Raw genomic sequence first — 13,559 nt, forward strand, 5'->3', positions numbered from 1 at the left:
TGATTAATAGATCGATCGATCGATCGTCCTTTTTCTCGCAGCTCTGCGCGGTGGCGTTGCCGTGTAACCACAGACGCCGGCAGGGCAGTGCGGTCAACCGAACCCAGGCGCATGCGGCCTGACTGACGGCAGCCCGGACCAATCAGAGAGCAGCCCGGTCTGCGGACATCCACTTCAGCCAATCAGAGAGCGCCCTTCCCGGGACGATCCCTAATCCGGGCCGTCGGTGGGGGGCTGGTGAGAGATGCTGCAGGGACGCGCGGCGCGCCGCCACCGGGACGCTGCTCGCCGTTAACGGGGACGCGCTTCTCGTCAGGTGAGACCCGGGGGACCCCGGGGACCCGCCTGTCCTCCGCGGAAAAACCACCGTCCGCGTCCGGCGGCCCCGCGGCGCGTTTTTCGGTGACGATCGCGACACGACGGAATAAAATCCCCGCGACGGTGCGGGGACGTGGACGTGAACCGCGGTTCCGTGCCTGCGGCAGGAACAAAGGCTTTTAAATCCGCTCCGACCTCCCAGCTCGGTCCTGTTCGTAAACGTCCCACCCGGACCGCCATCTTCTGGCCGCCTCCAGCCGCGGCCGAGCATCGTCACTGTCTCGTTGTCCCCGGGCTGGACCGAGAGTCCCCACAACGCCACAAGTCCGTGTCCAGAGCCTGCAGTTCTAACAGAGGTCTCTCTCTCTCTCTCTCTCTGCATGCAGGCAGGATGAGGAACCGAGGGGCGTGATGTTCTGATGTTCTGAAGTTCCGGATCTCCCAGTGACGCCCCAGCAAGGACGGTTCTCTCTGGAATACGAGCAGGAGAAGATGGCCTGAGCGTCGCTCGATGGAGGGCGTAACTTGTCTCCAGGGAGGATGCTACGCGCTGACCTTTGGCCTGCTGATGCTGGCGTCTCTGACTGGGGCGGACGCACCTGCGGAAGGTGAGTCCACGCTGGTCTCATGACGGGGCCCGTCGCAGGGACACTGAAGATGTTCTCCTGGGTCGTGCCCGTATTCATCAGCTTGCTTTTTAATATAACCACGGGAAAAGTGGATTACCGATGTTGAAGGTCATTTTTGCTTTTCTGTCAGTCTTGTTGGTCCCCTAATTCTGTATCTGAAGTCTCTTGGAAATGACGTCATCAACACCGTTCACCAACCACAATGTTTGGTGCAGACAGGAAGTCGTGCTGCGTTTTTTCCAGAAAAAATCGAATGAACCGCTGGTTCTTCTGAGTCTCGCGTGAAGGAACTAAGAATGGATATAAAAATGAGCACAAATAAAAAACAAACACCGAGCGACTGCAACGCTTCACACATTTGGAAGCCATGACGGTCGGTGGAGATCATGTTTTAGGGGCGGGTCGGGAAAGTCTCTGGGCGGAAAAAGCATGAGAAACGGGAGGTAACCTTTCCCCGTATGACGCCATAAGGGGACAAATTCCAGATCCATCTGACCATCTGAGCTGCCGCTCTCTGAACGGCGAAGCAGAACGACCGAAACACTCTTTACACCCATCGCCATTTCTAGCCACCGCAGGACCGTAGACTCGGGGACTCGTATTAATGTTAAATCATCTCACAAAGTGACATTGTCATGATAGGATCCTTTAATGATCGTAGAGAACCAGCAAGTGTTCAGGGTGGGTTAGGGTCAGGATGTGGACGACTTGGTAGTGGCGTGGATCTATGAGTTTCTGTAGGTTGGTTGGTTGGTTTGATACCGGGCAGAAACGGACCTCTTCCTTTTTAACACGTGAGCCAGTGGTGGCCTTGCAGGTGAGGAAACGCGTCCTCTGTATTGAACCATCGCCCTTGGTGAGCAGTGGGCAGCCATGACAGGCGCGTGGGGACGGCACCTTTGAACCCACAACACTTCGGTTACGAGTCCACTTCCTTACCCACCAGGCCAACATTGGCCAACCACTGCTTCATGTTCCAGGCATGGGAACTTTTTGGAGATTCCTAGTTTTAACTATGAAGCGCTCGTCCTTGAGGCAGCGGGACTATATTGGCACCGCATGGACATTATTTTATTGGAGTTCGGCTCAGTTTTGACACCCATCATACATTGAAATGTTTGGTGCGACAGTTTTGTCTGAGTGCGTGTAGACGTTTTGACGAGTGAGACAAATTTTCTGTGTCCCGCGCATCACACGGGGACTTTTCAAGCTGAAAACGTTTCATAACTTTATATTGAACTACGATAAGCACTACGTGCATGTAGTGGGCGGTAGTAGCCTAGCGGGTAACAAACTCACCTATGAACCAGAAGACCCAGGTTCAAATCCCACTTACTACCATCGTGTCCCTGAGCAGGACACTTAACCCTGAGTGTCTCCAGGGGGCGACTGTTCCTGTAACTACTGACTGTAAGTCGCTCTGGATAAGGGCGTCTGGTAAATGCTATAAAAAAAGACATTGGGATGCGTGCTAATTCCGCATGATGCTGAGTTTATTTATTATGTACTTTATTATAGGGTTATTATGGAAAAGTGTCCTACATGCCACCGGGACCGCCGCTCTAGAACGTACATGGAACACAGAAATGCAGGTCCTGTTCCGTCCTGGTTTACCTGACATTATAACTTTCAAACCTCGTTTATAGGTTTTTAGATGAATCTACTTTTGAAAGTGACACAATGGGGCCGAGACTGTGGACGACAGGAGCTGGTCAGATGTTGTACCGTAAATCATATTTCACTCGTCTTTGTTAGCAGATTGCGATCGGACCAGAACATCGCTGTTTGGGTCGTTCATCAGAGAAAAGCACAAGCGCGTTTTAACGACTTCATTAACTTGAATTACGTTAACGGCATTCACCAGATCACCAGGGACAGGGACACAGTGGTAGTAAGTGGGGTTTGAACCTGAGACCGGCGATTGTGGGCCGGTGGGCGCGCACGGGGTCGCCAGGAGTGGAACACCCATCTGTTCTCTGAAAACGGGTCACGAGCGCGGCCATGTGTTCATGTCCCCCGCGCCGTGGACATGAGACAATGAGCGTGGTGCCGGAACGCGATCTGGGATATCTGCACGCTGGAATAAGGAACGCTGCAACTGGACGGAACCGAACTGGTTACTTCTCGTTTATCCTGTTGTAATGATGGGGGATCGCTGGACGGTAATGATGGACGGTGCTGGACGGGGACTCGTGTGCCTGGCCTGCAGATGGACTGCTCCAGGTGAATGCTGGGATGGAGACGGTGGGACGCCGTCCACAGCCGATGGACTGCAGGGTGTAGACCTGCTGCTGGTGCTGTGTGGTTCAGGGCTCATCCTGTTCATCCAGTTATGGACCTGAAGACCAGCGAGATGAAAATGCACTTGGGTCTTGGTCTTCATCGCCATAGTCAAATGTATTATTATTATTACTTTTCTTTTTTTTTCGTTCTTTATCAAAATCCTCTCCTGGTCAAGGTGGCCAGAATTCCTCAGATGTGGTGGAACTTGGTCCTGAAGGTCCAGGCATTGCTGCTGCTCAGTGGCCAATCAGAAACGACCTGGATTTGGATTGAAGGACCCTACCACGGGCGTGGGAGTATATCTCCCACACCCGCATGTTCTGAATGGCCTATGTGGAACTGAACCATCTTGGTGTAGGTACAGGATGGAGTGTGTAGAAGAACGGGGCTCGATGGGACATCTCTGTGGAAGTGTGTATCACTGGTCTGTAAACAGGCTCATGAACAGAGAAATGACTGTCATTGTGTGTGTGTGTGTGTGTGTGTGTGTGTCTGTGTGTCGTCGTTCTTCTTTTGATCTTAGCATCTAACCCACCCTCCACTCTGGTCCTGTCAGCATGATCTGACGGTGGTGGCATCTCCACAGCTCCGCCTCGCAGCCCCGCTCCGGGGGATAATGATGGGAAATCTGGCTGCAATGTGGTCTGCGTGTGAGAGTCGGGGTCACATCGGGGTCAAATCTGTAGAGCTGGAGTGGTAGCTTGGTTTCTGATATTGCCAGACTGGAAGACAGTTAACTGTTTATTACCACGTGGCTCCGTCTTCTCAGTGGTGCAGCCCGCCTCGCTTCCATATTCCTGCGCCTCAGCACCACTGAATGTAAATGTGATGTAGGTACACACACAAAAGAGGCTCATTTCCGCCATTATCACTGGGACAAATCCCACATCGACACGTAGGAGGTGTGAGAGCTGTCAATCATGCCGGCAGGCTCCTCCCCTTCTATAAACTTTGTTCAGAAAAACATCTTTTATGATCTTTTAATGATCTTCGCACATTAATTTATTATTCATTTCACCTGTTTAGCGCTGTTTGTCTCATTGTTGTCTACATGTTTTTTCTTAAATGTTATTCTTGCGTTGCCTTTTGCACCTTTTTTGGCCCAGTTTGTCGGTGTTGCACACGTACACTTTGTCAGTATGTAACTTTGTTTAGTCGTTCAAATTTTCCACGTACCACCAGGTTCCGGAGAAACGTTATTTCATATGTAGCTGACATGACAATAAAACTCAACTTCAAACTTCAACTTTTAATGAAGGGACAGGTTGGCAGCTAGTTCCTCCTCTCCAACATGCAGATATGAGCATCCAGAATATCTAGTTACTTTTCATCATCACGTTTTCTTCTTGCCGAGATTTCATTGGTGGATATGATGATAAGACAGAACTGAAATAAAACAGAACTGAAATACAAGATGCTGTGTCAAAGTATCCAGCTGTACAGCGCCATCTACAGGAGCGGAGGTTGTAGTGACACACCAATTTTCATCTCTGCCGACCTCGGCATCACCACCCGGTGGACTAAATTTCTATACAAAGATACTGATATTTGATGTCCCTGTATCAACACAATATCACCACGTAAAATTATGCCGTATTGATATTTTCCGACACCCCAAGTGGATACACTTGTGAAAAACGCTTGAGGTCGGATTCGAAAATTAAAACCCTACACAATCTTAAATAATAGCTGGACAAGAATTTCTTCTCCTGTAGCAAGCCCAGCCGTCGAGAGCCGACTCTGATGTTCTTATACTTTTTGCTCGGTTCACAGTGGCTTTGTTAAATCAATGGTATCATTTTCTGATCAGGTGGAGTATAAGTACATGTAAATGGCGTATTCTGAGTTCGGAGCGCATCCGGTCTTCAGGGGTCCCGGCCAGCTGATTCCTTACAAAATATTCCAGAAGAAAACCTTTTTCTCAACACATTATGAAATACAAAATCTTACTTAAAAAAAAAAAATGTAACTTACTTTGTGGAAAAGGTTTTTCTTTTTTTTTTTCTGCCCGAGAGCACCATGTTTTTTTCTCGGCAAGATTCTGGCTAATTACGAGTCGCCGTCCTTTCCTACTGAAAGCTGATCCGTCCGCGGCAACAATGATTCCTTTCTTGGTCCGCAGCCGTGGGGACCGAGGGACCGATCAATGGCCTTCTGCTCTCTCGGAGAGGGCAGTGATGGAGGGATGCTCCCAGCTTCCACTGGGACCAGGGGGGGATACTCTGGTGGCAAGGGTGATTGTTGCCATGGAGACCAAGTGAAGTTTCACTGGTTGTAAACTAGGGCTGAACAACTATGGCCAATATGATAATGACAATTATTTTTATCAATATTGTAATCACGATCAGTAATTATTTTAGGTAAAAAACATTTTTATTGGTCTTCCTGTTTTAAACAAACAATAAGTGGTAGTAGCCTAGTGTGTAACTAGGTAGTATAGAGGGTGGTAGTAGCCTAGTGTGTAACTAGGTAGTATAGAGGGTGGTAGTAGCCTAGTGGGTAACTAGGTAGTATAGAGGGTGGTAGTAGCCTAGTGGGTAACTAGGTAGTATAGAGGCTGGTAGTTGCCTAGTGGATAACTAGGTAGTATAGAGGGCGGTAGTAGCCTAGTGTGTAACTAGGTAGTATAGAGGGTGGTAGTAGCCTAGTGGGTAACTAGGTAGTATAGAGGGTGGTAGTAGCCTAGTGGGTAACTAGGTAGTATAGAGGGCGGTGGTGGCCTAGTGTGTAACTAGGTAGTATAGAGGGCGGTGGTGGCCTAGTGTGTAACTAGGTAGTATAGAGGGCGGTGGTGGCCTAGTGTGTAACTAGGTAGTATAGAGGGCGGTGGTGGCCTAGTGGGTAACTAGTTTGTATAGAGGGCGGTAGTGGCCTAGTGGGTAACTAGGTAGTATAGAGGGCGGTAGTAGCCTAGTGGGTAACTAGGTGGTATAGAGGGTGGTAGTAGCCTAGTGGGTAACTAGGTAGTATAGAGGGTGGTAGTAGCCTAGTGTGTAACTAGGTAGTATAGAGGGCGGTGGTGGCCTAGTGTGTAACTAGGTAGTATAGAGGGCGGTGGTGGCCTAGTGTGTAACTAGGTAGTATAGAGGGCGGGGTGGCCTAGTGTGTAACTAGGTAGTATAGAGGGCGGTGGTGGCCTAGTGTGTAACTAGGTAGTATAGAGGGCGGTGGTGGCCTAGTGGGTAACTAGTTTGTATAGAGGGCGGTAGTGGCCTAGTGGGTAACTAGGTAGTATAGAGGGCGGTAGTAGCCTAGTGGGTAACTAGGTGGTATAGAGGGTGGTAGTAGCCTAGTGTGTAACTAGGTAGTATAGAGGGCGGTGGTGGCCTAGTGTGTAACTAGGTAGTATAGAGGGCGGTGGTGGCCTAGTGTGTAACTAGGTAGTATAGAGGGCGGGGTGGCCTAGTGTGTAACTAGGTAGTATAGAGGGCGGTGGTGGCCTAGTGTCTAACTAGGTAGTATAGAGGGTGGTAGTAGCCTAGTGGGTAACTAGGTGGTATAGAGGGCGGTAGTGGCATAGTGGGTAACTATGTAGTATAGAGGGCGGTAGTGGCATAGTGGGTAACTAGGTAGTATAGAGGGCGGTAGTGGCCTAGTGGGTAACTAGGTGGTATAGAGGGCGGGGTGGCCTAGTGGGTAACTAGGTAGTATAGAGGGCGGTAGTGGCATAGTGGGTAACTAGGTAGTATAGAGGGCGGTAGTAGCCTAGAGGGTAACTAGGTAGTATAGATGGCGGTAGTAGCCTAGTGGGTAACTAGGTGGTATAGAGGGTGGTAGTGACCTAGTGTGTAACTAGGTAATATAGAGGGCGGTAGTGGCCTAATGTGTAACTAGGTGGTATAGAGGGCGGTAGTGGCCTAGTGGGTAACTAGGTAGTATAGAGTGCGGTGGTGGCCTAGTAGTATAGAGGGCGGTGGTGGCCTAGTGTGTAACTAGGTAGTATAGAGAGTGGTGGTGGCCTAGTGTGTAACTAGGTAGTATAGAGGGCGGTGGTGGCCTAGTGGTTAAATAGGTAGTATAGAGGGTGGTAGTAGCCTAGTGGGTACCAGAAGACCCAGGTTCGAATCTCACTTACTACCATCGTGTCCCTGAGCAAGACACTTAACACTGAGTGTCTCCAGGGGAAGACTGTCCCTGTAAATACTGATTGTAGGCACTCTGGATAAGGGCGTCTGGTAAATGTTGTAAAGGTAAGTGAACAAGGCTTTCAGTTCAAAATGAAACCGCAAATAAAAATAACTCATGAATAATAAAATAAATTTTACACAAGGCAAAGGGCTAACAAAAAATAAACAGCAATTGCAGTGTGCAATGATAAAGAAAAGAAGGCACAGGAACACCAGCCTGTCAACATTTTTGGGCTAAAGAGATGACCGGAGGCAGGTCATTATCAAAATACTTAATTTTAAAAAATTTTAGACGAAATATGAACATCCATTTTCCTGCTTATTTGGGGACAGGGCAGGTCCATAAACAGAAGCATTTTGTATAGAAATATAGGCAATGAGCTATGTAATATGTAGAGGTGTCAGAACAGAAGCTGTGCCCAACCTGTACGGTGAAGGTGGGACGACAGATGCTCTGGTCTGTAACATGAACAAACGGCATTTTGTCGAACACAAAATTTCGTAACATACAAGATGATAAAATCAACTCCTAAAATCCTATCCTAATGTTATGCATTGATTCTTCGTTTACTCTTTATTACAGCCGAATGCGGCGCCAAAGTCCAGCCTTTTCGGTCGTATCGTTAGAGAAGTGTGGTAGAATTAGTTTGGACCCCCGTCTGAATATGACGGCGGTATTGACTCAGCTGAATGCGAAATCTGGTGGTTGAGAGATTTGATATGAGCGCGCTATTAAATGTAAATATTGCCAACGATCATCTTAATTTAATTGTGGAAGCCTGAATCGTGATTAAAATTCGATTAATCGTGCAGCCCTGTTGTAAACCAGGATGTGGGAGCGTACTCACTGTTTCCTCGTAGGCGTGGGTGCTTAGGAAAGGTGGCGGGGCTAGTAGCTGGTTCTTGTGGCTGGTTGTGTGTGTATACAATTCAGATTGAGTTGTAAAGTAAAAAGAGCGTGATGTTCCACTGTGAACGCGGACACGTGGAGGACTGTGGGAAGTTACCTCACCTCCCACCCGCCAGGCTCGGCGGCACACACACACACACACACACGTCCCTCGAACCCATCTGGTAGTAATTTGCGTTTCTCGCTGCGGCCTCGGTAATATTGTCCCCCGGCAGATCTGTGATGTGCGTCCTGTTAACCTGCACTAACCCTGTAACTAGTGAAGAGCCGTAGTGTTCTAACATCTCACGACAGTGTTTGTCCTCTAAATGACAGTATATGGCTTTATATATATATATATATATATATATATACACACACACACACACACACACACACACACACACACACACACACATATATATATATATATATATGGATTTTATATTTCATATTTTTGTTGCCCTGTAATATGATGGTAAAGGCAGATTGAAAGCTAAGTTTTACGTTGCTTACATGATGTGTGTATTTATACGAGTCTGTATGTTTGCTAGTTAGCTTGAATAAAAGCAGGGTTAATAAAAGATTTTGCGTGTAGTTAATGTTACCAGTCTGTACGGATGGCAATCTGGTTCCTGGTGAACGTGTGATCTGGGTAAAATGGGATATCGTAACATCTTGGTGTTTTTTTTTTTTTTTTTTTTTTTTGCTCTGTGTGTCTCCGTTACCGAGATGGTCCGTAAGCCACTGATCTGAGGTCAGCGCTCGACGGGAAGACATGAGGGGAATCCTGATCCCCGCTCTTCGGTTTTTCGTCTCCGGTTACGCGCCCCTCCTCCTCTTCACCAGCGACTGCGGGGGGAGGAGAGGATGTCTCTCGGCTCGGCCTTTATCTGTCTGTGTTTCATGGTCTCTCCGCTCTTGGACTGGCCCGTTTTTATCTTCTAAGTAATTCCCAGCGGTGAAGGCACTGGGAGTGTATGAATTTTTGATGGTCTTGCAGACATGACCTCAGTCTGGAGAGAGGAAAAGATGGAGGAAGGAAGAGAAGTCCTCCTATAGGCTTCTTATTGTCATCGTGAGACACTACAGCACAGCCCACGGTGACGCAACGAAACATTTCCTCTGCATTTAACCATCACGCTCATCAGTCAGATGTGTCCCATGTTAAAGCCACGCCCACTTAAACTCCTGGTCTGATATGGTTTTAGTGTAGTCTTTGCATCCAGCTGTCATGGGCAGCCATGACAGGTACCCGGGGAGCAGTGTGTGGGCACCGGACCTTCATCAAGGGGACCTCAGTGGCACCGAGGCGGTTTGGGATTTCAACCTTCAGACTACGAGTCCACTTCCTTACCTGCTAGGCCACCACTGCCCCATTTCCACCACACATTACGTTTACGGCATTTGGCAGACACCCTTATCCAGAGCGACTTACAACGTGCTTCCATGTCACCATCTATGAAGTGATCAGTTCTGGTTCACTAGGACCCCCAACCATGAATACAGTGATTTTATTTCACTCGGTTGTAGTTTTTCTTGCATAAATCAGACTATAAGAAAGTTACACGCTAGTGTGAGTATCCTCTAAAGAGGAAGGTGTTGAGCTGCTGTGCTGTTCTGACCTCGAGGGGAACTTCAATCTACCAAGACAGAGAAGAGTCTAGACGAGGGTCTTCCTCGTACCTCCAGCGGTGGAGGGACCAGGCGAGCAGGATGGTGTGAGGTGCAGCGTGAGGTATAATAAGGGTTTAGAGGTTGCGGGTTCGATTCCTGATCTGCCAAGGTGCCACTGAGCAAAGCACCGTCCCCACACACTGCTCCCCGGGTGCTTGTCATGGTGCCCACTGCTCACCAAGGGTGATGGTTAAATGCAGAGGACACATTTCACTGTGTGCACCGTGTGCTGTGCTGATGTGTATCATGAAGTGACAATCACTTCACTTCACTTATTTTTAACAACCACAACACTTCATAGAACTGTAATAGACTCCGGCACTTTCACTTTCAATCTGGACCCTAGAATCCTTGCACAAACTTTTTTTACTCTTGCAGAAATTTTTTACTTTAAAATGTTTTCATTATTACTTTACTTCATTAACGTTACTCATTTTCACACCTTCACCCTACCTATTACACATATTTTATGTTTTATGTTAGAGACATAAAAGTGTAATATTTGGCTATGCTTGCAGTATTTGCATATTGGTTCGTCATATACTTGCAATATTTGCAATATTTGTGGTCTGTAGCAGTCGCTAAAGCATTTCACTGCATATCATACTGCATATGACTCCGTTTGTGACAAATAAATCAATTTGAATTTGAATGAATTTGAGGTCGGATGGTGAAACCCCATGTTTGGCTTTGTAGGCCAGCGTCAGTATTTAGCAGCTACTGGGAGCCAGTGGCGGGGGCGTAGCCGCGCTCCCCACATCTCAACATGGGCCCACGTTAACGTGTGTTAAAAACGACAAAGTCATCAGCACGTGCTGTTCTTAAATAGAAAAGGTCCAGTGGTGAATGCGATGATGGAGGCACAAGGTCAGGTGGTATCTCCTCAGCCCCATTGTTCCCCTGATACTGCTGGGATTTTACCCAGAGTTTTAGCTCCGCCTTTTTTGACTCGTGCTTCGTGCTCGTGGATAAGAAGATGTTTCCTTTGGTTTAAAAGTGTACTTTACTGCACCGCACCACGCCGGAAGGCTTTGGACCACAATTTGGTCACTCCTTCTGTTAAGGCTGAGGTCAGACGGGTGGCACCGGTGGAAAGTTCCGGTCACACAGCACACAGTCGTTTACCCACATAAGCCCACTGGCTTAATGACACACAACTTACATAAAACACGGCCGTGTGTCACGCTGACTTCATTAGCGCCCGCTCGCTCGCTCTCACTCGTCCACGCACTCATCCGCAGCCCATCTAGATCTTCAGACGCACATCTAGTGAAATGATGTTTACGATCATAATAATTTCCCTTCTGAAGTATCACCCCTAGCGGAAATATTCAGTTCATGCTGGTTTTGTCAAGTTCTGTCTTGGACACCAGTGTTAATCTCTGTGTGTGTGTTGTCCCCTGTCTCCATGCAGAGCTGGAGGAAACTCTTCTGATTGGTCAGTGCAACGCACTCTTGGCCAAGTCTCTTCTGGCCAAACCGTCTGTCGCTGTCTGGAATGTTTCCGAGACTGACCAGAATCCACCAGTCAGAATCCTCTGACTTTTTCAGTTGGGTTTTACGGAAGGAAACTTCTGGCTTGGGCTCGGCTCCTTCAGCTACGAAGATGATGGTGGTGATTTATGCATTTCAGGTGGCTTGGTGTGAGGTGGCGTGGCTGAAACCACGTTTGATTGCTGCGAATCGGGACTCTGTGCCAGCTGAAGAGTCACGCGGAGGAGATCTGCCTAAAGGAGGAACATGTGTGCATGGAGACCAAAGAGTCTTCTCCTCCCCACAGCCACTGCTCCTTCTTTTAATGAGACTCTGGTTTAAAACAGCTTCGAGAAGTAAAGGGGGTGGCGTCTCTTCGTTCTCCGTGGCTGAGAACAGCGGTTCCTAACATGCGGGAGAGTTGGTTTGTCAAATCGTGGAGTCACAGACGACGAACTGCTCGTTTACAAGACTGTGCTCCATCAGTTCATGTCCGGGTTGATGCGGATGTTGCATGTGCAGACATGCAGTGAGCTCCTGGCAGGGCTTTAGACTAACTTGTTGCACTTTTTAAATCGCTGTTAATATATAAAGAGTGAGAGAGAGTGAAGAGAAGTGATTGTCACATGTGATACACAGCAGCACAGCACACGGTGCACACAGTGAAATATGTCCTCTGCATTTAACCCATCAGCCTGAGTGAGCAGTGTGTGGGGACGATGCCCGGGGAGCAGTGTGTGGGGACGGTGCTTTGGCGGATCGGGATTCAAACCGGCAACCTTCTGATTACGGGACCGCTTCCTTAACCGCTAGGCCACCACTGCCCCATATAGGCCGTATTGACTTGTAAATGATTAAATAAACTTTCTGTTAACCAGACTGCTTTTGAAGCACAATTCTACAAGAAAGGTAACTTTCTGTAAACGTGTTGGTGCTTCACTGAGTTAAAACAAGGTAAATTAAATCAAAAGAAATTCTAAAATATGAGGCGATAGAACAGACGTTAGTCTGAGGTGTGAAAAATGTATAAATAGCTCGTAACGCGCACGAAGCAAGTTGGTATTCTGGACACTCGGAGACTGATAAAACCAGCCTCTCCTCCATTCCCGCTTCGTGTCTGCATTTCGAAGGCAAATCGCAAATTAAAATATGTGGAATTTGCAAATACCTGTTTTTTTTTTTTGTTTTTTTTTTAAATACCTTTCAAATATTCTTAAAATCGTTCAGCCATACTGTTGACTTTAGTGTCAAATTCCGCCAAATCAGCTATTTCTTTTTTTGTTTCGCAAATTCCGCATATTTGCAATCCTATTTCATACTTTTCACGAAGCGAGGATTGGGATTCATGTGATTTATCTGTCTGCCTGTCAATTTCGTTCTTACTTGGCCCATGTAGACCCTGGATGGGGTTTACCAAGTGGAAAAATTGCTAAATATGTCGCACATTTTGAGAAAACGCACCACTTTTCATTGCAAAAATCACCCGAAAGAACAGTGAAATACTTTCATTTATGTGAAGTGAGTGAGTTTAGGTTTATGTGCTTCCTCGCTTCCTTCCTGTAGCTTTGCGCTATTTTTACCAATGGTGCTGAGTGGCTTTATTTAACCAGGTCCTTAATTCAGCCCACGTCTCTCTGCATTTCAAATCATTTACTCATCCCGACAGGAAGCGGACCACTCAGACGTTGGACCTCGGGCCCGTCCGACTGCAGCCCCCCGTTTCAGTCCCTCATATTAATGACATTTGACTATAATAATGACTTTTAACGTGCTGGAGGGGATTATTCCTCCAACACTTCTAATCCTGATGAAGATCAATGTGCCGAACAGACCGATCCAGAGTCTCTTGGAAGTGGAGAGACGGTGATTTATAATTTCATACCAGCGCTGCAGAACCCGTCACGTCGCTCGGCAACACTGATGATGTCATTCCTGAGACGTCACCAAGGTTACCGGTGAGTTGGGAGAAAGGCAGCAGAGCGGGAACATGAGAGCTGCATGGAAGCAGGAAGATGGCGTTGAATGGGGGGTTCGTGGAAAGTCAGACCCATCAGACGGGCCGCGGGCATGTATATCGGTGCAGAGCGTAACTAGATGAAGATTTGTGTGTAATTTAGGTTGTGCAGGGTAATTAATAAATGAAACTCCCTGTGCATGTTGAGG

The 13,559-nt window shown here is 47.7% G+C and overlaps 1 protein-coding gene across 5 annotated transcripts in view; it reads left to right on the top strand.

Moving 5' to 3' along the window:
- The first annotated feature begins 203 nt into the window (after positions 1 to 203).
- The window catches only part of si:ch211-1e14.1 (UPF0606 protein KIAA1549), a 35,578-nt gene continuing 22,222 nt past the window's right edge, over positions 204 to 13,559 (top strand). For 4 of the 5 annotated variants that reach the window (XM_028957521.1, XM_028957523.1, XM_028957525.1 and 1 more), the window contains exons 1-2: positions 204 to 316; positions 705 to 926. In XM_028957521.1, coding sequence (XP_028813354.1) covers positions 830 to 926 — 97 coding nt within the window. In that variant the 5' untranslated portion in view covers positions 204 to 316; positions 705 to 829. The other variant, XM_028957522.1, reaches the window with a different exon arrangement.

The sequence above is a fragment of the Denticeps clupeoides genome, chromosome 17 (assembly GCF_900700375.1).
Source record: "Denticeps clupeoides chromosome 17, fDenClu1.1, whole genome shotgun sequence".
Taxonomy (NCBI): Eukaryota; Metazoa; Chordata; class Actinopteri; order Clupeiformes; family Denticipitidae; genus Denticeps; species Denticeps clupeoides.